General features: G+C 35.1%; 1 protein-coding gene across 10 annotated transcripts in view; it reads left to right on the top strand.

Annotated features, from left to right (window-relative positions):
• Positions 1-24,542, top strand: part of cald1a (caldesmon 1a) — a 125,267-nt gene extending 100,725 nt beyond the window's left edge. For 2 of the 10 annotated variants that reach the window (XR_016091450.1, XR_016091449.1), the window contains 20 exons: positions 1,581-2,007; positions 2,511-2,555; positions 3,879-3,923; positions 4,335-4,379; positions 4,534-4,569; positions 4,668-4,709; positions 5,976-6,017; positions 6,273-6,317; positions 7,287-7,331; positions 7,575-7,714; positions 8,431-8,692; positions 9,932-10,075; positions 12,025-12,068; positions 13,595-13,670; positions 13,866-14,003; positions 14,787-14,882; positions 17,688-17,774; positions 18,355-18,405; positions 20,083-20,119; positions 21,300-24,542. Coding sequence is in view for 5 of the 10 variants with exons in the window: in XM_088922677.1 (XP_088778803.1) it covers positions 1,581-2,007; positions 2,511-2,555; positions 3,879-3,923; positions 4,335-4,379; positions 4,534-4,569; positions 4,668-4,709; positions 5,976-6,017; positions 6,273-6,317; positions 7,287-7,331; positions 7,575-7,714; positions 8,431-8,692; positions 9,932-10,075; positions 12,025-12,068; positions 13,592-13,670; positions 13,866-14,003; positions 14,787-14,882; positions 17,688-17,774; positions 20,083-20,119; positions 21,297-21,313 (1,816 nt within the window). In the remaining 5 variants the exon portion in view is untranslated. Of the gene's footprint in view, positions 1-1,580; positions 2,008-2,510; positions 2,556-3,878; positions 3,924-4,334; positions 4,380-4,533; positions 4,570-4,667; positions 4,710-5,975; positions 6,018-6,272; positions 6,318-7,286; positions 7,332-7,574; positions 7,715-8,430; positions 8,693-9,931; positions 10,076-12,024; positions 12,069-13,591; positions 13,671-13,865; positions 14,004-14,786; positions 14,883-17,687; positions 17,775-18,354; positions 18,406-20,082; positions 20,120-21,296 lie in introns of all 10 variants that reach the window. The other 8 variants (XR_016091448.1, XR_016091446.1, XM_088922677.1 and 5 more) reach the window with 6 other exon arrangements.
• Positions 24,543-26,604: the final 2,062 nt, after the last annotated feature.

The following is a 26,604-nucleotide window of genomic DNA, read 5'->3' as shown; positions in this document are numbered from 1 at the left end:
TGCAACAAATCCTGGATTGTAATATACTATATGTACAGGTTAACGAAAGTAAATCTCTTCAGTTTAGAAAACAAACGATGTACAATCCTTGGGAGTATAAACAAGGTCAACCCACGGCACTATTTCAAGTAAAGAAACAAGCATAGAGGATTACTATCGGAAAGTGAAAGGGGATCCATTTAGGATGGAGAACTTAGTTACTAAGGGCTGTGAGTGTCTGGAACAGGCTTACCATACACATGATCAAAGCCAACGCTCTGGGCTCCTTTAAGAAATAACTTGATGAATGTTTAGATCAACCTTTCTACTAAGCTTTTAATTTTCCGTATATGTCTTATTTCCTTGTGTACCTATTTTCTGTCCTTAGCATGATTTTAAGAGACTGTACCAAGTTATCACCTGAAGAAAATTAGTATTTTTTTATGCACTGCTTATAAAATTCTTTATAGGCGCTTGAATCATTCGAAGATCCCTCCATGCACTTGGCAGGGCACGCCTGGACTGGGTGCCAGTACATCACAGGGCAGATACACACACACACACACACACTCACTTCTAGGTCCAATTTCCCCAGAAACTCATTAACCTACCAGTATGTTTTTGGACTGTGTGAGGAAACAAGAACACCTGGAGGAAACCCACGAGACCACAGGGAGAACATACAAACTCCATGCAGATGGTGCCCCAGAGCCCCAGCTCTGCAAGGCAGAAATACTCACCACTATGCCATTGTGCCAATTCACATAAAAAATAGAAATATCTGAAATAAGATTTTTAAAAGACATTTTATTTAAAAGCATTTCAGGAGCTGTTTGTTAATATAAAACAATTATTATGAAATTTATAAACTTTCATAATAATTTAGGAAATGCAGAAGTAAAATACACTTTGGCAGACTGGCAAGTTGTAGCAGACAGCCTTTATGTAAAATTAATGACCCATGCTCATTGCACAACCTGTAAAATGTATGTCACACTCATTAGGTAATCACACCATTAACATTCCTCCCCAACCTGTCTACCATGATCTATGCATCCAATCCTGTGTGATTTCTGACCGTAGAGCTGCTTCACGTCATTTCAGTATCGAATAAACCTACTTATGCATCAAAACAGCTACCACAGTATACAGTATCTCAAAATTCAGTCTTAAATAATGTTGCCCTCATGCAGCTATATATCATGTCCTGTCTTGCATGCCAGCCATCACAATCAGAATTAGTCATCACATAGAGTTGTGTAGTGGTGCTCTCTAATGTGTTACTGCTCGTGGGAACATGTTGATCCTCAGCCTAATTTGTATTTCCATTGCTTCTTATTTCACAGTTTTCACATACAGTATATGAATAGGCCAATTCAGCAAAACCTATACATGAACCTTATCATCTCTCTGGAACATAAAGTTCAAACCCAGAAAGGGGGAAAGTGTGGTAATGTATTGTATATTCCATAGCATTTGAAAAAGTGCTGAATTTTATACACATACAGTATAAACAGCAATACACAAAATACTGTGTGTAAACATTTTGCATAAAGTGTGAACTTCATGTTTCTGTACTTTCTTTTACTGAATTATTTCAGCATGGCGGATGAAGAGACGAAGGGCACCCCTGTGGCTGGATCTGCAGCCACAGATGAGGAGCAGGCGCTTCTGGATCGGCTGGCCAAGCGTGAGGAGCGCCGTCAGAGGAGGCTGCAGGAGGCCTTGGAGCGGCAGAAGGAGCTGGACCCTACCGTCTCCATCCTCGAGCACAGCCAGAACAACCAAGAGGAGAAGACTGAGGTGTGCAGCCTGTACCAGGAGAATGAGGAGAAGGAGCGAGCCAATGAGCAGGTGGAAGAGAGGAAACCTCCCGAGTCCAATGCCTGGGCTCAAGACAAAGAGGAAGAGAAGGAGGAAGAAGAAAAGCAGGAATCTGAGGAACCAGTGCAGGTGGAGGCTGAGCCTGAGGAGCCTCAAGAGGAGCTGGTGGAGGTGAAACCAAGGAGATCTTATTTGAAGGAGCAGGTCTGTGTTTCCAGATTTTTTTTAAAGTTCCTGTAGAGCCCTGACTTGATATTTTTGTTGCATTTTCATATCTGCTATGGACGGGTATTTGGGGAATTTATTAGTGCTTTGGATCCATGATGCAGGTACTTGAGTCTATGCACTTTTGCTGTATTGTGTGTAAGGTATGTCACCCTTTTTTTTAAACTAAAAGTGGGTGCCAGTATTTGCTGACCTGCAAATGATAAATGTTCCATGTTTTTTTGCAGTTTGTTTAATGCTACAGAAACTGACATGAAGCCAAGCCCTATGAGCACTTTAGGGTTGTAAACCTCAAATCCTCATACAATATGCTCATAAAATATCACATAAATCAAATACTTCACCACACTTCTCAGCCACTACTTCTTAGCACTATTTCCAGGATTGTTTACTGTGGGAACACTCACCTTGAGCCTCACAATTTTTAACAAATGGTGTTATAGTTAATTATTGATTTTATGTTATTTTTATTTCTTTTTCAGGAATCCACAGAGGAAAAACCTAAGAAATCATATATGAGAGAAGAGGTATATTAGTACCTTCAGAGATATTTTTTATGTATCTGAAATTGAGTGACTAATTTGGCTATTGTGCCAAAAAGTATTATCACTATTGGGCCATGTGTGCCGAGCTTTACATAAAAAAATATTTTTATACAGGAAAGTGAAACTATTTTTATTATATTTTATTAAAAAATCAACAAATACAGAGCAGAAATTGTTCCTGTATATGTTAACTTTAATAGAGTATTAAAGACTGTAGCAAAATTCAAGCTGCTCATTAAGAATGATGTGAAACATTAAAGACCCCAAAATTGTAACTGTGAAACAATAAAGACCTCAGTTTGTGGAAGAGACTGAAAACTGAGATGATAAAGCAATCACAAAACTAGTATTAACCTGAAACAGAGTGAAGAAAATGCAGTTTGCATGTGTTAATACTTGAACAGATCCTGCTTTAAACTAACATTTAGCGTAACAGGCAAATGTTAAAATAGTAACATAAATTCAATATTTCTTAAACAGATTACACTCACATGCTCTCACTATCGGATTACAAACACCTCATTTTTGGTAATAAATTAAACCTTTAAGATATACTATATTATTTTCACCAGCTGTATGACATTAAACTTGATCACTTATGGGGTTATTTTTAAAAAAAGAAATGAAGGTATTTCAGTGAAATCTTGAGTATAATTTAGATGTACATTAAGTTAATTAAGTTTAAAGCTATAGTTGAAAAATCATCCATTCTCCATCTGGTTTCTAACTGTTTTACTCAATTCAGGGTCATGGGGGAGCCAAAGCCTATCCTGGGCAGCAACAGGTGCCAGTCCATCACAAGGCACAGACAGACACAACCACACTCCTCAGAACAGAGCCTATTATCCCGGAAGCCAATTACCCTACTCATGGCCTTAGATTTATGGAGCACCTGGAAGAAACCCACACAGACACAGAGAGAACATACAAACTCCACATACTGTAGATATTACACCTAGGTCTGGAATTGAACCTAGGGCTCCAGTGCTGTGATGTAGCAGTGCTCACCACTGTGCTACCTAGACACCCACAAAATATCATCTGTGGTATAAATATAGTGTAACAATCTGTATTTCTTGAGCTTTTTTAAGGTGTTGATGCCTGTCTGCTGCGGTGTTATGTGAGGGGTCTTTCTGTGGTTTGCACCGCCACAACTGCTCAGCTTTGCTGAATTATTTGTCTGTATTCAAGCTTGAAAGGCATGAGCCTCTACTTCACATGACATGTTATTGTTATTCTGATTATTGTTATTGTGTTTTGGTTAATTACTGATTTTACTGTATGTTTTATTTTTTATTTGTTTAGGAGGAGACAGAGGAAAAACCTAAAAGGTCCTTTATGAAAGAAGAGGTAAGACTTCTTCTCATGCTTTCTAAGTATCATGTGTTGTTCTCTGACATGGTGAACAAGGACATTGGTTTCCTTCCCTGGTCCTGAAAGACCCCTGTGTCTCCTGGGTTTGTTCCAGTCCAGTTCTTAATCACTGAGGCTAATTATTTGTTTTTTATAGGTATATTTTGAATTTTAGAACTGCTTTCATTCTGCAAAGGGCAATGAAGCTCATGGAGGATTGTTACACTGTCATTTCTACCTGTGTCTGTATATTATAAATTGCCAAATTATTAATTATTGTTCAAACAGAAATAATGCCTCTTAATAACCTAATACAAAAAGTTGGGAAAAGACTGCTTATAGGTGAAGGTATTGGAAATATAAGTAGATCAAGCATTTTCTTTGAAATTATTTTTATTATATTCACAGGAGGTGATAGAGGAAAAACCTAAAAGATCTTATACAAGGGAAGAGGTAAGATAAAACAGTAGATATTAAAATAATTTTTATTTTATTATTTATTAATTTATTAATTTCTTAGCACAACTATTAATACATTAATAATGCATTAAATTATTAATTAGTTGTTTATGATTTTTCTTTGAAATTATTATTGTTTTATTCACAGGAGGTAATAGAGGAAAAGCCTAAAAGAAGGGAAGAGGTAATTTTTTTTTAACCAATGTGTTGTTTTTTTGCAATCACGGCGATGGTATGTCCCTTTGGAGTTTGATTTGAATAAATATGACAATGTTTTCACAGGAGGTAATAGAGAAACCTACAAGATCCTATACAAGGGAAGAGGTAAGATCGTAAGCCGATACTTGTCCAGTAAAGAAAAGGCAACATTACTACGTGAAGAATCAATAGATTAGAGTTTTAGTCAATTTACTGAACTTTGTAGCAGGAGTTTCGAATGGATATTTAAATAAAACTGAAGATTATTATAAATGTATTGTCAGTAGTAGAGAGGAAGACTGAAAAAGTTCATTAGCAAACCCTTAGTCTTCAACATTAAACATCTTTAAATTTTAATACCATGAAATGTACAAATATATAGACAGATATATAGAAAGAAATGTTCAATCAAAGCATGTCAAAGGCTACCTGGCAGGAGGGTTATCAGATTGTCCATCATGAGCAGAAGAATGTGCTGGTGTAATTAACATCACACTCATTAAATGGCATTGGTTTCCTTGTGCAAATAGTGTCTTGGCAGTTAGCAGTTTCCCTTAGATGGCACTTTGTCCTCTATGATAGAGGACACAGGGGATAAGTACACATTTTTGCTTAGGATATTTATTTCCTTTGTAGTTTCATGACACCATCCTACAATTGATAACTAACTTTAGATCTTTACATTGCCAGGTTTGACTTAATAATGAAATAACATGTTTTTGAATAAATGTGCAAAATATATACACAGAGTATTTCAGAGGTCATCAATATCCTTGAATTCATTTGCGCAGTGTCAATGGAACATGGAAATGTTTTTCTCAGACAAAATGATGATGAATGTGACTACACCGAGCATACTCTAAGTCACTCTTCTTCCAATAATTGTATCAGAAAAAATGGCACCTTTTAGCTTGATCATTTCAGATCTGAAATTCAAGGCAGGGCCTGCTAAGTACTAGGATGGGAAACCTCCACGCAACACTAAATTTTTACTATGAGTTGGAGGACCTGTAGGTGGACCAGAAGTATGATGACTGGGGACACAGTTTTGTAGGAGATGCCATTTTGGGGTTGACAGGTTAAACCTGTCAAAAGACTACTCAATGTTTACAGCTTCCATGGGCATATTTTGCAAACGTTTTGTTGTTAACCCTGATGTCCTGGCTAAACTCTACTTTGTGCTTGTACAATTGGGTCTTCTTAAAGTTTCATCTTAATTCATATTGGTGAAACAGTTTTTTCAGGTCACTATGCAATCTGCTGCATAGTGGGTTTGCGGGTGCACTTCAATGGAAAATGCTCTGGGATCCAAAAGAGATATCTACAGTAAATGCAAGGAAATGTCATTAGTGCATGGACCTATTAACCTGTTCATACTGTAACTTCTTGCAGGTAATAGAGGAAAAACCTAAGAGATCATTTACAAGAGAACGGGTAATATATTTTATTTCAAATTAAATTGAATTTCGTTTCCTTTAAATTCTTAATAGTCTTAAATTCTATGTGTAATATAGAAATCAATTTTATTTCTCTGTTAATAATGATATTGCATTTATATTTTAAATTAGAGGATAAATTGTCTTGTTGGTCCAAAGATACTCTGTTTTGCATAAGAACAAAAGTTAGCTTATTTTGAATAACATTGAAACACCCTTCTTATTAATATTATTTATGTGATTATTATTACAGGAAGTGACAGAGGAGAAGACTAAAAAGTCCTTTGTGAAAGAGGAGGTAAAGTATTTCCTAATTTTCTGATTGATTGACCATCTAATGCATTAAGGGCTCTTATGTCTTGACAAGCTTATTTCCAATATATTTTAAACAAATAAAGAAAACAAAAGTAATCATCATATGATAGCCAACAACAGGTTACTAAAAAGGAATCATAAATTAGATTGTTTCAGTGCATTAGCTTTCATTGCTAGTTATTTACTGTCTTCTAAATTCATAATGTACAAATAGGCAAGCAAATAAGCAAAATATCACGTTTAAGGATTGTCTTTAAAATGGAAAATGAAAAAATGGCAACTTCTGTTAGAATACTGCCAACTGTTACTCATTTCTTCTACTTGTGTTTTTACAGGCAGATGATTTAGATGTTAACAGTTTTATATGATTTAAATCCCACCTTTAATCCAAATTTTTATTTTGATTTAGCAGGGAAAACAGTTGAAATTTAGCTCGAGATTACACAGAAAAAGACAAAGGAATGTATGTTAGATGCCATATAGTGAGTATCATACAGCAGTTAAAAGAATTAAAACATAGGTTAACACCATCTTTCTGTTGTGACAGGGAAACATTTTCACTGCAATCACAAGTTCAACGCAATCTAATCCTCTAGAAAAGTAGCCTACTTAAATACTTCAATGAGCTCCAAAGGAGAAAAACATCCTATAATTAATTATGTTATTAATTAATTTATTTTTAAATTCATTTTTTTTGCCTTTCTCATTTTATAAATTCTCAGTTCTTTAAAAACATATTCCTTAATGTGATGCAACACTGCCCATTGGTACTTTTTATTAATCAGTAATACCAGTATCCTAACAATTACAATGATAATGATACAGTACATGCCTGTGGGATAAAGGGTACAGGTCTAAGTTATGCTGCCACTGTTGGGCTATGCTATGAATGTCAGAATATATCCCAAAATCAGATGCAATATGATTTATTCGTGTCTGATTTTTCCTGCAGAATGCCGTAGAAGACAAACCAAGAAGGTCCTACATGCGAGAAGAGGTATAGTTATGTTGCTATGTTTCACATTTTTTAGGTCTTATAATAAACATGATTTTTTATTATTCTACTGTTTTAGATTATACACAACATTAAATAAAATACTATCATTCTGTGTCTTTTTAGTACACTGTTATTCATGGTTTGATTATGCTAATATTTACATTTTTTGTTTGATTTATAAACCGTTGATGCAATCATTCGGTCTCTAACCTGTCTTGTTCACTCTCTAATTTTTCCACGCAGGTGAATGAAAAGAAGGTAACCCAGAAGGTGGAAGTCACCCATCGCCATAAGGAAGAAGTTCCAGAGCCAAAGCAACAAAATGGAGAAAATCTCGGTGAAGAAACCCCTGCCAAACATAAGAAACCAGAGAGAACTCTGAGGTAGAGAAGACCCCCTTGAATATGCAACTTGTGACTCAGGCAGAAATGTAAAAAAAAACAAAAGGAGTGTTTAGAATGTTGTTGCTGCGGTAAAAGCTTTAAGCCTGTAATCCTGAACTTATAACAGTTCAATGAAATATTGTGGATATACCATATAATATTAATCTGAATTACCTTTATGATTTTTTTATTTAGTTTTAGCTTGTAGCTTTGATTTAAGCCATGAACCAGGGTTCTACTGTATAGCCTTCCAGAGATATTACAAATGTTTGAGGAGACATCATACCAGGTGGGAATTGACTCTTTTTCCAGTGGCAACAAAGTGTTAAAACCTCATTAAAGTGACCACACACGGACAGTCATTACCTATTAGCCTGAGTGCTGTAAACTGAGTTATCACATTTTAACAGCTCAATGCTTAATATGTTTTTTTATGTAATTCCTCCATGCCAAGCACATTCTTATTTGGGTTCCTTAAGGACAGATATGTTTCATCATATTCATTTGTTACAGAGTGCCTTTGGGTATAGTGGCCTGTTATTTATCTCTGAACCTTGTTTTTTGGTTTGATGTTAGCTTAGCTCATTCAATCTTAATGCCTAAAGAGCAGGCTTCTAGGATAACTATACTTAGATTGTTACTTGATAGTTAGAGCTGCTGGCTAGCTACTGTACCTGGCTGACACACTTTGTGGTTTGCTGTGTGGCCTCTCCCAGCCGTGGCAGTGTGCGGCAGAGCCAGGACACTGAGGAGCAGGATGCGGCCTCTCGCTTGGAGGCTGAGCGCAAGCTGGAGTTGCTGAAGCGCCGGCGTGACGAAACTGAGAGCGAGGAATTTGAGAAGCTGAAGCAGAAGCAGCATGAGGCCGAGGCAGAGCTGGAGGAGCTGAAGAAGAAGAGGGAAGAGAGGAAGAAAATTCTGGAGGAGGAGGAGCAACGGAAGAAGCAGGAGGTAGCCGAAAAGAAAGCCAGAGAAGAGGTAGGATGTACAGGGCACGGAGAAATTAAGATTAACCAATGAAAATAAGAACTTTAACAGAACATCAGTTCGTATTGCAAAATACTTGCAAAGATAATAGATTTACAACCTCTCAATGTAACAAGGCTAATTTAGTACTACGCCTGTTAAAGAAGGTAATGTCAACTCCTTGGCATCTGGATAGTGTTATGCTCTCTCAAGGCAGGAGGCCTGGCCTATTGGTGTAGTGGAATTCTCTGATGTCTGGGGGAGTGATGTCATGTGGTTTTGAATATGGAGCAGAATGTGAGCATTTGTGGTCAAATCCTAGCAAGGATCAGAGGCACACTCATAACAAAGGGTATAATTTCAAAGCATATCCAAGTTTGTTTACAAATTTGAAATTGTCGTACAAAATGTACAGATATGATATATATATATTGATATAAAGAACTGTCATGTCAACTTGTTTTGACTTTTTTAAATGCTGGTTCTGAATCCGTGGAGTTAACACTTAATTGGACCAGCCTTGTAACTGCAGCTTAAACATTGCTTTTTTATCAAGTGAAATTATGTGAAAAATAAATTTGGTGCATGCTGTGCCTCATGAAATACTGTAGTTCCACTAATAGAGTACTGTTATTATTACTATTGCATTTTTACTTTTTTCTAATGTAAACGCCAACCAAAATTAAGCAGTAGTGTGTTTTGGTATAGAATGGGGACGAAGAGACTGTTTCATTTCATGAATCCCAAGCAACACTTGTTGTCTTTCTTTAATTTTTTCTTCTCCTTACACATAACATGATTTTTATAAAAATCACAAAGGCTATTTCAGATTTCAGAATGGTCAATAGGTGAAATATTTACTTTTATTCCTTCTCTACCATTAATCTGGATTCAGCAAGCTTTCACCTAGATCTGAATTGTGAAGCATGCACCAGTTGGCCTATTCTGTGGGTGGCCCAAGATGGCTGTAGACTTGGGAAGTGAGTCAGAGCAGGAATCATGGATGGGAAATCCTGGTCCTGAAGGTCCAGTATGTTTAAAAGTTTTCTGGGACTCTTCAAAGATTCAGCATGTGAAGCACTGGAAGAGGCTGTCCATTTGGTACCATTAAATCAATAATAAGCTCATTTGAGTCATTAAGAGCTGATTTGGAACCAATGCAGACATGTTTGCCCATGTCTTGAGTTTCCATCCCTGAGCTAGGAGAATCAAGCAGAAATGATAAGAGCTCTCTCCTGGTTTTGATTCCAGGAGGAGAAGAGGAGGATGAAAGAAGAAATTGAAAGGAGACGAGCAGAGGCTGCAGAAAAGCGGCAGAAAATTTCAGACGAGGTTCCTGATGGGGAGGGAAAGAAGCCATTTAAATGTGTCAGCCCACGGGGCTCTTCACTGAAGGTCAGTACTGCTGAGGAGATAGATTCTAAAGAAATCCTTATGTAATGTAAAGAATCCTATGAAAACTACGAAGTGTATAAATACCACAGTGATAAAAAGTGTTACATTTTTTCACTTTTATTGTAGTAGTCCCAACAAATACTGGTCTTTATCTTTACTCTTACTTGAACATCTTAAAGTGCATAGGGAGTCTTTTGAATAGTTGGAATGCTGATTCTGTTTTAAATCATAAAGTTATTCATCTGTCAACTCACTTGTCTTTATTCAAATGCCCAGAAGGGAAAACCAGCAATACACAATTTGTCTGAGTTTATAATGGTTGTTTCTGAATCTAGGCATCCTTTCCAGACATGGTCACTTTCTGTTTTGCTTAACAGATTTGGTAACAGATTAAGCAATATGTCCATTTGATAGGACTTCACAAGAGACCCAATGATAAACAAAAGTTAGTGGAACTGAGTTAATTTCTGTTGCTTTTTATTCAATGATCAACCAAATCTGTTTATAAATTGTATTATTCTGATTCCTTTTTACAGATTTATTTTGTCATCTTGTTCACTGTACGTACTGTGTCTCCACATGTACCGGTATCTGGATGTGTGCTATTGAAAATGTGTGATGTTTGAAAATGCAGTGATTTAGATAGTTGTGTGCTGTGCCTGTTACTTTTTATGTTGTTTGGTTTTGACCATATTTTATATAGTTATCAACTGTTTTAGTTGGCAGTCTTATGCATCTGTAAACAACAAATTTGAACCCACTGTGTCATCACTTATCCTTGATGAAGGAATGTGAAAGCTTTGAGCTTTGCTTACAACTATAAATCAGTCTACTGTATAGACTCAATTGATTTTCTCTGTAACAGTGCAAAATATTTCAAACTAGATTTTATCATGGAATCACACAAAAACATGGAAACATATTGGTTCTGCTTTCAACCACTTAATAATATAAAGGACAATCCATAGATTTTAGCACATATGGTACAAGAATATATGTGAGAGCACAGGTTTTACAGCACAAACCGTGTGTCTATGTAATACAAAATAAATGTATTCCAAAATAGAGTTCAATGGGTAAATTTCTAAAACTTTACTTAAAACAGCAGGACTTTCTTTTTGATTATCAACACAGAGTTCTAGCAACACGTCATTGACAAAATAACACTTTAAGATAAATCATGTTGTTTACTTCAAACATTAACTTTAATATACAGGAAAGCAGTAACATTAACAGAATGAGCTTTGCTCAAATATGGAAATGTGAAAGCATGTTTGAAATTGGGGAATTTCCTGTGAGCTATTTAAAGAACTCCCATAACTACTGCAGAGAGCTAAATTTTTTTAAGCTTGTGTTTTTAAGGGCTTCATGAAAACTTGCCCTCTCTTATTCTTGATGTCATTTGTCATAAACTCTGTCCACTGTTCCCACAGCCAAGTACATTCAACTGGCCTGAAGAGGCTTTGCCTTTCTTGGCAGCATGATAGTCAAAGGAAAGCACAAGATATTTCTTGAAGTGGGAGGAGAAAGATTTCATTACAATAGAATTATAACTCAAACATGGACTAAGAATGGTATTTTGTCTTAACAACAAGGAGATTGTACTGCAGACCCTAATTAATTTATTTTTAAAAAATTGTGTCTACACAGTAACTACCCAGTGTGCAGCACAGTAATTGTCAGTTGAATGTGCTGGATAGACTGCAGTGTGATGAGTTGCTTTCCAGTAAAATATAATGTCAAGGGTGTGTCTCCCCCTTTCAGCTAAAGGCCTTCCAAAGATTCGTAATTATGTGGCATCCTCAGACGTGAGGTGGGGAGTGAGTGTGTCATGAAAGCATAATTTAATTTACAATATTAAGTTGTTATATTCATTTTTTAATGCAGTATTTGCTTTTTAGTCATTTGTTGTCATGTTTTCTCATTTTCTGTCACACATCACCTTACAGATCGGGGAAAGGGCAGAATTTTTGAACAAGTCAGCCCAGAAAAGGTTAGTAACACAGAGTTTTGTTGGTTTTGGTTCACTGTCTTCAGACTTTACATTTTAAGTACTTGTAATATGACGGAGAATATGTCACTGGGCAAAGCACTGACACTAGGGCAGATATCTTGACCACAGGTTCTCAAAGTCAATTTGAACACTTTTTTTTTCCATGTTTGCTGGTTTTCAGTACTAGTGGGCTCGTTAACATTTTCATGTTAAGTAATATTGATAAAAAACATGCTCATATGAAGTCATTGTGATAAAACATGCTTAATGTCCTACATTTTTAAAGATGTGTCATCTCTTTGTAATATAAATTTAGTGTTTATAGAGAAGCTACAGAAATAATGTATTTTAATATAAATTCAGTACCTTTGTAATACTTTCTTGGAGGCTACATACAGTAATACGTTCTGGCAACATTAATAACCGTTTATGACCATCCTTCCACTATACATTGCAGATACATAGGTTTTCATTATACTCTTAATCTAACCGCATCACAAACCCTTATCATAAACCCTTCTAATCTTAAATGTGACCATAGTCCTTACCCTAAGACATACTAGTACAAGTGTTACAACAAGTGTCAGGATCTTGGTATACCTGTACATCTTATGTATCTGTTACATCTTATGTATCTTTTGTAACTGAAGTCATAAAGGATTGTGAATGTTACTGTATCATATGCAGCCACTATGCTGGAGATATGCAGACTATGTAACACCACATTCACATAAAGTGTGACTGATAATCAGGTGGGTAATATATACCAAAGTGCATATGTTGTTAATTATTTGTACAAAGTAAAATATTCTTAATGGCCCCATGTTGACTGGGGAGCTATGTCAGCAAATGGAAAAGGAACAATCAGAGGTTAATTTCAGTCTGAAAAGTGCACTGGTACACTACATATGTTCAGTTCACCCTCTTGATTCAGGCTTTTCCCTTTAGTGCTAGGAAAATGACCTCAGGTTCCCATGGCCAAGGGGAATAGAATTCTCAGACAGGCTCTGGCACATCGTGCCCTTCCCACAGGATCACTTGTTGGGCAAAGATTCATTTTATGATGCTCCAATGACTGCAAGCATGCCACCAATTTAGTGAGCAATATCTGCAACAGTAATTGGCCAGTGGAATACTGACAGAAGTGTTTTGCCCTTTACAAAGTCCTGATCACTGATGTTATGTAGTGTAAAAGAAAATACAGAGAAAGGTAAACAGCAACTAGTAAGATGGATAGATTGTGGAAGGTGTTACAGGATATTCAGAACAACATTTCAAGTTAATGTATTCATGTAACTGTGGAAGCATGAAAGCATGTTGTCATGCTCAATATAGATCAATGATACTGTATAATGCACCAAATTGTAATGCACCATACAACTTATTTGTTTTTCTTATTGGTAAAAAACAATTATATATCAAATACATTTCCTAGTTGCAAATACAGAGTATTTGTGATTCCCATGTGCATTTCTTCATAGCTGTTACATGCCTGTAATGATTCCTGCTCCCTGTATTTACAGCAGCAGTGTTAAGGCTTCACACACACCCATTGTCTCCAAGATTGACAACAAGCTGGAGCAGTACACAACTGCTATTCAGGTAAATTCTGCATATCATCTGCACATATTAATTTAGAGATGTGTTGCTCTGCACCCTCTATTATATGGGAGTGTCTAATTTGTTTTATTTATATCTGCGTTTGATGTGTTATTTTAGTGATCAATCCATTTGTTTGTTTTTTCATGTGATATCATTATATTATCACATCATATGTTCCCTTTTTCCTTTGTTCAGAGCAACAAGGAGCCAAAGTCCCCAAAATCTCCTTCTGCTGACCTGCCTGTGGTTGGTGATGGGGTTCGCAGCATCAAGAGCATGTGGGAGAAAGGGAATGTGTTTAGCTCTCCTGGAAACCCACAGGCTCCGAACAAGGTGATAAATTGAATTCTGTGGTGTCAGTTTATATTTATTAACTTACATATCTAATTGATTTTATGTGTCTTAGAAATCAATGTGCTTATTACTAGTTTAAATATGCAATTTAAAACATATGTTATAGAGATTAAATAGTGCATATTGGTGACCTGCATATTGCAGTTTAAGTCTGTTACATTGATGTATATATTCCTGCTATATATTTTTTTCTGAGTTTCTGTCAAAATTTCTTTCTGTAATCCTCTTTAATCCCCTTTTTGCATGGTCTGTGCCATGGTCTGAAATTTATTTAGATTGGCTAAGAAACATTACATGTTAATTTAGTATTCATAGACGCTACAGGACAATGTTTTTTTTTTATTTGAAAGATGCATGTTGTGCTTTTGATATCAAGAAAGCAAGGATATTTGCGTTATAGTTATAGGCATCAGTTGAAGACAGCTTTGTTCAAATTTAACTACAGTCTTATGTTTTTAATTTCTTAAAAATATGAACAAGCCACTGACTTAAAAACCTTGGAGATTTAAAGATTGTATAAGTGCCAATACTTAAGAAACTCCTCCAGAGAGCAAACTACAGTGTTATTTTTCAGAAGCAAGTTCTCTCTTAGCCTTTACTTGGGAAGATTAGTGGATAGGGATGTGTTCCCTCATATCAGTTGGTATTATTGGTAGATTTCCCAGCATTTTATGATAATGGATGTTATTGTAGTGCCTTTAAAGGAAGTGTTTGTTTGTTTTGACTGACATTAAACTAGCTAATTTTATGGCTTTATCACAGGAGGCTGCTGGACTGAAGTTTGGAGTGGCCAGTCGTATCAATGACTGGCTCAACAAAACTCCAGAAAGTGGCAAAACTCCAGGAGCAAAACCTGCTGTAAGTATAAACTCATTTTCCATGCATTAGGCCTCTAACACAGCTAAACTAGCAGAAAGAAGACATTTTGACATTTTCTAACACTTTTATGACTTTTCCTATCGGCAGACATTTAGAGTGACAAATTTTAAGTAAGAGTTTCACACAAGGGGTGGCATCTTGACATGGCGGTCAAGACTGGTTTGAATCTTGGGTGAATTTTGCATGATATCCCTTTGATACTGTGGATTTTTAAATGGTGCTGTCATTTTAAATTCAAAACACAACCTTTCTGGATTGGATTTGCTAATCTAAATTATTCCTCACTCCATAGCCCTGTGATGAACTTCAGTCTCGTCCAGGGTGAGACAATTTGTGTGCTGTCAATCCCTCCTTACACCCCTGTGCTTCTGGGCTTTGACCACTCTGCCCAGGGGAAGCAGCTTTCTGATCATGGATATTCATTTCTGTAGGAAACCTGAATCTAAGCTGAATCTAAAGTAGCAGTCTCATACTCCCTTCCTAGAGGGCCAATTTTGTTCTAGATTGTGTAAGGAAAGTTCAGTCTCAAACTGACATGCTGTAGCAGAACGTAGTTCTGAATCAGGTGTAGAACCCTTTATGTGGTTATACAGTGACCTCTAGTGGATATGAATACAATTACTAAATATCTGGAAAACTTTTCCTGATAAAACAGTGCACAAAGCTGAGTACAGTTCTAGTGTCGGTTTTTTGTATGAGAAAAACAGTTCTGTAAGATACACTAAACATGCACATAATATAGAATTATTGTATGCTAAATATCCATTGAATCAAGTCATTTAATCAAAGCACTTTTGAATAGTAACTAAGCTATTATTAACGCAAAGGTCTAGAAAAGCTGATTGTTGGAACATTATGAGGATATATGAAGGATGTTATGAAAATTATCTTGTTTGTGACAGTCTTATTTGTTCCATTTTGACCCCAGTGGTTTCTTAAATAATGCTAATACTATACTTAAAAACCTTATACTGTGCTTTTAAAACGTTTTTTTTCCTCATTAAACATTAAATTAAATTAAAAAATGTTAATTCTTTTAACCTTACTTTTTTCAAACTACATTTGATTAATGTCCATACACATGCAATATTGTACCTTTCCCAAATTCATTTCCTTAATTTATACAGAAATAGACTAAAATTTCTAAAGACTAAAATAATGTTTTTAAATTCCGAACTCAGTGCAATTTGCTTTGTAACAGCTTATGCTTTTCTTTAGAAACTGACATACTTCCACTAGCTTTTTAACACTGTAAACCTCATCCTGTTGTCTCTTTCTTTACTGCCTAAGTACTTTTCTCCTCTTCAGTATTCATTTCCAAGCCTCATTGTCCTTGGAGTGCTAGATTCCTCTCTCATCTGCTCTCTGTGCTGGCATACTCTTTTATCTCTACAGAACAGGTACTGTATGTGAAAGCCTCTTGCTTGTTTTCACTTTACTGGTTTTATTCTGTATAATTATGTCTGGTTGGAGTGGAATGTTTTGTATAGTGCTTTCAGTTTTATAGTGCAGCACAAGATATTTACTGACAACCTCTGGTATGGTATAGTCACTCATTCAGTAGAACATATAAATACCTAATGTCTTCCAATGTCTTGAGATAAGACTTAGTTTTAATTCCTTTAAATATATATAATACAATGTTACAAACATTTTGATAAGGTGTTTGTATTCATGCCATATTTATAGACCAGAAAAAGAAGTTTCAAAAAGCATTATATGTAGTGCCATACCTACTCAAACAACTTTAAAGATTTTACTCTGTTAAATATTCTTATTACATGCTAATGTGTGCAAATAATGTAGAAAAAAGAAATTAGGGTAACAACATGGATGTTGCTTACAAAAACTTTCTAAGATGCAGTGAGGTGAGATTCTCCTTTGAATAAGCTACTGTGCATCACAGGAGGTTTGTCTGAACATGCAGGCATTCATTTCACACAGGGCAAGGCAGATTGGTCAAATAGCATATGAAGAAAAGCATGAAAGACAGTGGTATCAAGAACAATACTATTTTACATCAAGAATGCAATAATATTACATGAAATATAAGTTACATTACACCCCAGAACAATTGCTTCCACGCACTCTCCTACACTTCCCCTCATATTCACAGCCTCTGACCTGTCCTAGCTGGTAAAGATACCTGCACAATACTTATATTCCTGTTATCTTTGATAAGGTACAGAACATCTTCTCATGGAACCTAATTACACGTGCATATAATGTGCAATTTACACTTAAATTTCACCCACATGTGCCAATTACATGCGCTCTGTTGAAAGTGTTTACATAAGGAGCATTCACCTTTGTGAATGCAAAGTCTAACAAGATACTACTTACACTTGGCTTTTTCAGACCTTTACTCAATTATCATGGATGAGACCCAATTCAAGTAACACGAAAGCATAAAACAACTTGGCGGAACAAGTATAGGTTTATTCATTGTGTTTTTTTTCTTCTCTTTCCAGCATGGAATAAACTTTTACTTGTTCCTTTGCAGCCTACGCGTGCTGACACAACCAACTACTTGAACTACTTCATCAAAACAACTTAAGTCTACAAAGCCAAACTCTTATACAGTCTATATATACAGTATGATTCACAGTGCAACAGAATGCAGTTTTGCAAATGGAAGTATACAGCATGTATTTTTTTTTGCTTTAAAGACACCAACTGAGGCAGAAAAAGGGAAATGTTGTACAAGCTTTTGAATCAGCTTACTCCTGACACTCTAAGATGTTTAACTGAAAATATATTCTCAAACCCGGATTTCCATTGCAGGATCTGAAGCCTGGGGATGTAACAAACAAGCGAAGCCTGTGGGAAAACAAGGCTTCCTCCCCAGACAAAACAACCCCCTCTGCTAAGGTGAGCTTATGACGGTTGATGACATATACCTTGATTTCTTAATGGTCCTCATGCAATGTTCCTCTTTTTATTTTTTAATCATATCATTTTTTTCGTATTTCATAGACACTATGTGACACAATTTAAATATTATGCTCAAGTGAGCAAGCAACCCAGAAAGGCATTCTCCCATTTCACCAATTAACTGTTTCTACCTATATATTGATCTTCAAGATTTCATTCAGTTGATCAGGAGCAGGAAAAGGGAACTTCCACATCAAATTGTACATTAAAATTAGTTTTACTTGTGTTTTCTAAAAAGCTTTGCCTTGTATTTTTTCTTTCTACACATATCAAGAGTATGTTTTTGTCCTGGCAAGCACAATTTCTAAAATCAAAACTTGACAAGAATCAGTTCACCCTGTATACATTAAGGTCACAGAGGAGATACAGTACCAAGACTGTCACATATTATTATTTTGTGTCAAAATCATTTTATTTGCTTGCGGTTGAAAAGGCACCACTATAATGAGAGATACCGTATAAGAAATCTCTTTTATCCTGAAATAACACTGGATTCTTTTATTTTTTTATGCTTAAGCCCTCTCTTAGCTAGTTGACTTCACCACCTAAATCTGGATGAGCCAAAAAGGTAAAACCTTTTAACACATAAAGCATTCTGTTCTTCACACTAATCACTAAATAATGGGACTGATATTATGTAAAGCAACATTTAACAGCAAGTCAGAATATGGATTAAAATTCCCCCCAAAATGAAGGAAAATGGAAAAACAATTCACTGCTGAAATAAGCAGAGAAAGCTGGTCTTATTTAAATTTCTTTCCTGCTGCTAATATTTGTTTAGCTTCAATGTTTTACCACTTTCTGTGCATGTGTGATTGCAATATGTTCTGTTAGATTTTACTGTGACTCTTAATACAAAAATTACAATTTGAAATGCTACAGGAATTTCTCATAGTAAGCGTTTACTTTCTTTAGTAATAATAATGAAATCGTCACAACTACAGATTATGTAATAAAACATATTGTATGCACAATAATTTTTATCTAGAATCGGGGGTTACAATTCTGACGTGTTAAAGTCTGTCATCATATGTACAGTAGGTGCAGTGAAGCATTGCGGAGAGAGAACTTGGCATGAGTAAAGATTTGCTCTAAGAGTCAAATAGGCTGAGCTTGTGACTTTGGGAACATGACAGCTACAAGAAGGTTTAGAACCTCTCTAAACCTATGTCTGCAGGCTTTTGTCCTATAAACAGGGGAACTGACTAGTACTGAAAGAACTTGGATACTGGAAGTCATTACCCCATCACACATTGGTAAAGTTCATCCTTAAATCACCAGGGTTATGAATATTGTACTGTTAGCAGGATTTAATTAAACAAAAATCACCCACAAAAAAAATCTGTTTTTCTTTGTGGATAATTGTTTTCACAAAATTTTAATTTTGAAATTTAGTTAGAGGGCTATCTTTGAATGAGCACTGTAATTATTACAGTTGGATAATTCTATTTCTCTGCAGTAAGCTGTTATTTATGAAGACAACCACTGTCACCACTTTCTTTGAGGACTTGATCCTTGATCCTGTTTTCTTTAAGTTTTTAAAGGAAGAATGTGTGAACTTAGTTTGAGAGAAAACAAAAAGTTCACCCTTATGAAAGCTTGATTAAATTGATTACCTATGACAGAATATTTGAAATGATTATTTAAGTCAAATCCTGATTTAGCAATTGACTGTGTGTGACTTTGAGCATGCTAGGGAACTGAGTCACCTCAATCATCTTTTGTACTTGCTTTTTTTCTTTACTGAAAAATGTGGGCTACAGATCAACAGTAACAATACACTCTGTACTTCCTTTAATTGAAACCTTCAGACTGCTATTAGTTTCATGCTTAACAGTCTGTAAAACACAAGTAATGAGCACTCCTAAAAAATTACAGCTGTAGCATGTATGTTATTTTTACATGAAGCAATTATATTATGGCGTTTTGTAATGAGAATTAGAATTATAGTTATAATATATATAATTAAACACCTATCATTTGCTGTTTGTCTGTTTTTTTAACCATATATACAATTGAGCAAACTGAATAAATCATATATCTGTATACATGTATTTGTACAGCAAAAGGAACGTTGTAGAGCATTTGATGGCTATCAGTCTGAAGGTTAAAACTGTTCTTTTGTAATATGGCACACAGATGGTGATAGGTTGTCTTAAATACTTGCACAGATTTACTGATAAATTTTCTTTTTCCTCTGATTGCCCCCCAACATTCACCTGATGACACTACGTTGTCTTTGCAGATGACAACAGGAGGCAAGAGTAAATCAGTTACCAATGGTAAGTGGCAAGTGTCGTTGAGTTGACTGATGAATACAGCTCGAAAACCTGTCAAGGGGAAGCCAAGGATGAAAAGGTTATTTCAAACATATGTCCCCTTGTGATTTTTAATGCATGCCACCAAACAGCTGAGTCCTTTCTTTGTGTCCTTTTATGACTTAGAAGCCAGTCACTGACATGACATGACATGACAAACCCTAAACATCTAAAGGACAAGGTTAAAGACTAAATGTTGAACTTTGTTTCAGCTGCACTTCAGAGTCCTTGATTAATGGCCGGACATATGGCTTTACACTCATATTTATAAACTTGATACTGCCAGGTTTCAGTGTGCAGTAAATCAGTAGTGGTTGTGTCGCTTTTTAGGTATGACCTTTAAAATGTCCGTGCTGCAGTGCACTATTTATAAATCGCCATAACTGAGTGCGTGTTTGCTCTGACTTTTACTCTGAATGTGCACCACTATAAAGAACCTTGCAGGTTACAAGGATGCTGGACATGTCTCTCTAACATGCAATTCCCCTCACTTGGGTTCTAAAATTACCTGACACGAGCCAAATCCCATTTGTCTGGCGAGCATTCCTCCACCTTGATTGTCACATTATGACTGCGTGCTCTGGAAGATTAGCAATGCATTGTTGTATAAGACAGGCTGAGGTAAGAATACAGAGGCCCAAAAAATCAAGTGAGGTATGTCAACAGTGTGACAAAAATCTAAGCACCTAGAATACGTTTTGTAATATACAGGAACCATCTCCCTCAGAAATCATTGGGGAACTTGTGAAATGTACTGGTTTCATAATTAAAATGAATACACTCAAACCCATAGCTTTCTGACTATAATACTACCTCTTGCCTTCACAAATTAGTGAACATTTAATATTCACATAGCTTTAAGAAGCAGAAGTGAATCATAGAAAGTGTTGATTTACAGCACTCACTTTTCCTTATCATTTTTGTGATAAGAGTAAGTAATGAATTCCATGTTTTTTTTATTTCATGAATTGCAGTTACAAAATACACATTTTTCTACGAAGACAATGTTAATTGGTTCATAATACCAACCACAAGCTGATAAATTTGCTTTACCTGTTTATGCTTTTGTGCATAAGCATTTTACAGTCTGTCTTTAGGTTCTTTCTTTTCTGACCACTGATAACTTTTTCTTCTCTCTCAGCAGGAATGGGACACTAACCTTACAAAGAACTTGAGAAGGCTGGAACCAACAAAGTGCTAGACTATCCCTTTTGCTATGTATATTTTAATACCAAACAAAAAAGAAACTTTTTTTTTCATTTTGTAATAGCCTGGGGAAAAAAAGCAAAATGTATATTAGCACTGTATTTAAAGCCCACAGTTTTATATGGTCATGTTTAAAGTATACTGCCTTTGCACAAGACCTTGTTCTTTCTCTAGAAAACCATGCTGTGAAATTTGAACATTTATTTTGATATAAGTTTTTTAATAAGTTTATATTAAATTGCAGAAACAAAAGAAATGAAATCTATACTTGACCTGTGATGCAGATTTGTTTTAATGAACAAAACCAGGCTGTGAAAAGTTTTCCATCCTAAAGAAAGTTTGGTGTGTCAGATTAAGCTGGTTTGTCTTTAAAAGAAAGATTCTACATCACTCTCGTGTCAAAACTAACCATCTTATCTTTAGTTAATTATCAAATTTATCATTCTAGCAAAGCTGAATGCTGAAATTGGACTAATGTTAGCTAATAGCGGTACTGATTTTAATGGTTGAACTAATAGAGAATAGTGAAATGACTGCAGTGGTCTTAGCTCACATGCACTCATCGCTTTGAGACGTTTAGCTTAAGGACACTTTCTAATGGTAGTCAAATATTCTAATATATGTTAGTACATATATTAAGTAATAACCATTTACATTATAGCCTATGTCACAGCTTTTTTATTTGAGGTTGTTCACACGTTGTTTTTATACTCAAGATAAATACAATCAGAGGCATTTAAAAGCAAAGCATTTGAATAAGGAAAGTTTGTGCATTATAGGAGCAATTTTTTTAATATCACCTTTTCCCCTACTTAGATGGATCTGTGGTTATTTACATCTGAGATCAATTTGCTTTTCTGTGGATTAAAAGTGTTTCAGACCTGTTGCACAGGGAGTTTCTCTTTTATAAACATGACACCATCTTGCTAATTTTGCCTTTCAACCAGAAAGCAATACATACAGTATGTAGGAGCTCATGATGTAACTCTGACATGTCTTGCATATTTACAATGGAAGCATATGAAAACTATGCATAGTTTTGAATGTTTTTGGGGAATAGGTAGGCCCAATTATCCCGGGATGGCAAAGTTGGTTCACAGAATAAGACACAAAATCTTTTAGTACTTAGTCCAGACTAAGCACTGCCTACATGGTGCTCAAGGTCTGCAGAGAAATGAATGCCTGTGACTGCTGCACGTCCACTAGCATAGGAATATTCCTGGTGTGTAGGGCTTTGCTGAAGTTTATGACTGACTACAGTTTGCATTAGATTGTCCAATTAATGCAAAGGCAAATATGCTGAGAGTTAAAGTCCCAGTAAAGTTCTGTGAATGCATTGCTTTATCAGAGTGCATTGCACCTGCTGCCAAGTAATTTAATCAAAGTTAGCATATATACAAAGTTATGTGAACTAAACTGTTAAAAGTATTCCAGTATCACTGCATAACTGAAACAATGGACAATGTGTATTTCTTTTTTTTTTCCTTTTGAGACAAGCAAGGCATAAAACATTCCGTCATTATTGTATGGTTTTGCTAAGCATTTTTCTTTCCTGCACCCATTTCCTTCAGATTTTCCTGTGTGGACGCTGTTATCGGATGTCGGTGCCATAAAGACGGAATCGATATATAATAGTAATTTTTAAAAATAGTTTTAAAAAGCATGACAAGACATAGTAAGGTCCAAACATCTTCAATTTTGTTATAGACTTGTGATTCTGGAAATATCTCGTACCACTATTTTTCTTTAAAGGGGTGTGGGGAAGGGATAACCTAAGGACTATTGCGAGCTGTTGACAATGAGAATTCTAAGGCTACACCAATATGTTTTTATTTTTTTAAAGAGTTTGCTTAAATGATATGCATTAGGCATATCCATCCAGTGATTAACTGCACAGGTCAAGTACATCTCTGGTAAATAGTAAAATAGTAGATTGTGTCATGTCTAGACATAAGACACTTGAAAAATGTGTGTAGGGGAAAAAAACATATTCACACTGAGTATAAAATGCACTGAATTGAACATGATCGGATACTCAGTATCTTGACTTGTTTGTCTTTCAAATTAATCTTACTGGTGTCAGCTATAACATCCTCAGCTAAATCTTTTAATATGAGAAGGGAAGATATAGGGTGCTGGTGTTACACATTGAGAATTTTTGTTGTTTTAACACGACAGGTGGGGGCTTTTTACCTCACCAAATTTACCTAACCAGAATTAACACTCATTAAATTTCTAGGAAACTATTCAAACCAATACTTTAAAAATATTAGGTTTCTTTTTAAACGATGAAATTGTAGTACGTAAAATATTTTAAAGTCTAAAGAAAATTGTAAGATCAGGACCTTAAACAATTATTGTAGTTTAATGTGGCTTCTGGGTATTGTTGAATTGCATGTTTACAACAAAATTGTTGGTAACTGCTTAATTTGAATTGGATGCTTAATACTATTTACATTTCCTGCATAAGTGATGCATAAAACTGCTTAAGTATAATTATAGAGCTTCAGAAGTGCTTTTCAATTCAAACTACATGCGTATACTATATTTATTCATAACAGGTTGTGTTGTTTTTTAATGCTTCATACCTCTTGCTGCTATAATGCTGAATGAATTACATGGCTGATAAATAATTGATTCTCGTAATTACAGTGAAATAAAATGTGACGTGAAGTGTCTTCGATTCATATTTCATTACACTGTTTTTTGATTATGTACAAGAATACTGCACTATGTCTTTGTTGTTCTTTTATATTACAAATTGCAATACTACATTTTGCTGCGTTTATGACCTAGCTTGTTCTGGATTAGCCCCAGTTCAAATCAGGTGTTATAAGATTGGATGGATGCTTCACACAACTCAGTTTACCCATACCTTTGCCTGTATTAAAAATAATTCATTTTAAAAGTCTGAAGAATTTCTCAGATGTGTTTAGAAAAGTCATTTAATACTAATGTTTATCTTTTGTTTTGTTGTGTGTTTACTTTTTATAAACACATGTAATTATTTTATATGGATAAAACTATGCAAACCATGTCTTCACACCATCTGCAATTTCTGCCATTTTGTAAACACTATGGGTATTTCTATTGTAGTGGATAGCTTCATACAACATGTTTAAATGGTGTATCAGTGAATTTGCAACCACAATAAATAAACAAATATTGTTTAAGACAAAAACTGTAATGTGCTTTATTCTTAAAGTATTTGTAGGTCCATTAAGACTTGTTTTTTTAGATGTACTGCACAACAAAGGGATATAATAATTTCAATAATTTAGTCATTTATTTTGAATGTGAGATTCTGGGAATCATATTGTTTCTATTCTAAAATACCTAGGTGTTGAGGAGTTTTTATCTTTAGCACGTAAATACACAGAGATAATAATGGATTAAAGTTTTTTAGCCACATTCTAGAAAAAAAAACAAAAAACTTGCTGTGTGTATAGTTATATACATTAAAACCCACTTGAAATGATCAAATGCCTGATACTATATAATTTCTCAGACCTATACAGTATTTGTAATTTTGCTGCTGCTCAGTCTAACAACGTCAAAGCCTTTATGCAAGCTACAGTATTCATAACTACACTAACCAATCAGCAGAGCAAATGTGTCACGTCACATGAGGTGAAAGGCACAACTTTCAGGAGAACCTTAAACCCTGAACCATCCTGTCTAAATTCTGTGCTGAAAGTATAGAGAACACTTTGTCTCCTTCACAGTAACAGGTAAGAAATTTAAATTATTAGAATTTATTTCTGCATTTTGCAGAGCCTTTGTTCCAGCAGACCTGAACTGTGTGCTTTGTGCAATGTGTATACTGTATACTTTAATTTTTACAGTGTTCTTTCAAAACTGTGTAAGTAATTCAATAACTGAAATGGATTACTAGAAATGGTTCTCTAGAAATGGATAGGTCAAAAGGAATCACTTTAATTTGTCAGATAGCCGCTTTATTTTAGTTTGAGGTGTAGTGTGTGTCCAGGATTGAATGTGTTTGCATACTTCAAAGAATTTAAAGGTACTTTCCTTTTGGATCTGCTTCCTAATTTTAAAGTTAAAAATGCACTCTGCTCATTTTGAATTTCCTGTGAATGCCCTGGAGATTGTAAGCATGCAGTGGAGAATTAAGACTGAAAGGCTAATGGTCACAATGAACTGGAGCTTACGCTGCAAATATTGGATGACAATACATCTAAAATCTTAAGTAAAATGTTCTGTTTTCACTTATTTTGTTACCAATTAACATATCATTTAATATATCTCCACAACATTATAGACTTCTGTTACAACGACCTACTAAATTGGATGTACTGTATATTATGTCAGTGTCTTTTTAGCATCATGCTTCATTAAGGAACAAATACTATGTTCTGTACTCACATTGGTTCAGAGATATTATCTGTAGCTCTGAAAAGTTTCCTAACATTGGGATTGTCAAACTTGGTGCTTTGGCTCCATTTCATTGCTGAACTGAAGTATGATACATGTTGTTTTTCATTAATATTTCTTAAGAAAGTGACCGTGTGACTGGTACAAAAAATAAAATACAGTGGAAAGTGATGACAGCCTAAGCATTTGAAATGCTTATGATGATGCCTAAGCATGTGAAAACCTCTCGTTTAATTAGCTTATACAAATGGTGGAAAGCATGACCAGTGTAATGTTTTTAGCATTCTACACAGTGTTATTTAAGTTTTTTGAAGTCATGATTTTCTACACTTACTGTAGGGTGTTACAGTTGTTCAAGGGCAGTCTTCATTACCATGTGAAGGACAGACAAAGGGAGTGTTCTTGTGAGCTTTGTGTTACCTTGAATTAGAGACAGAAATCTGTCTACAACAAGATACCCACACTTTTACGCAGTACATTGTGTTTGTCAAGACAGGTAAGCAATGTGCTAAATTCTCTTCATTGTTTTCATTACAAAGGAGCTTTCTGAAAACAATCAACTGAAATATTTTTGATTTGAGAGAAGAACTTTGTATGAGTTATATCACTGGTTTTCTTTATAATTTTGTCCTCAAGAGTTCTGTATTAAATTGTGTTTTTTTTCTTACAAATCCAAATTAGTTAACATGATGCTTTTAAAAGTCATTCTGAGAGTGATATTAAAATTAAAAATGCTCTGCTACATGACAAATAGCTTGATAGTTCTAAAACACATACTAAACTCTTCATAATGTTTAAAAAACATGATTCAACCAATTTGAGTATACAGTATGTTCTTATGAGTATAC

The sequence above is a fragment of the Atractosteus spatula genome, chromosome 8, assembly GCF_055471065.1.
Source record: "Atractosteus spatula isolate fAtrSpa1 chromosome 8, fAtrSpa1.hap1, whole genome shotgun sequence".
In the NCBI taxonomy this organism is placed as follows: Eukaryota; Metazoa; Chordata; class Actinopteri; order Semionotiformes; family Lepisosteidae; genus Atractosteus; species Atractosteus spatula.
Note: the sequence above shows the minus strand (reverse complement) of the source record. Positions and strands in the feature narration are given on the sequence as shown.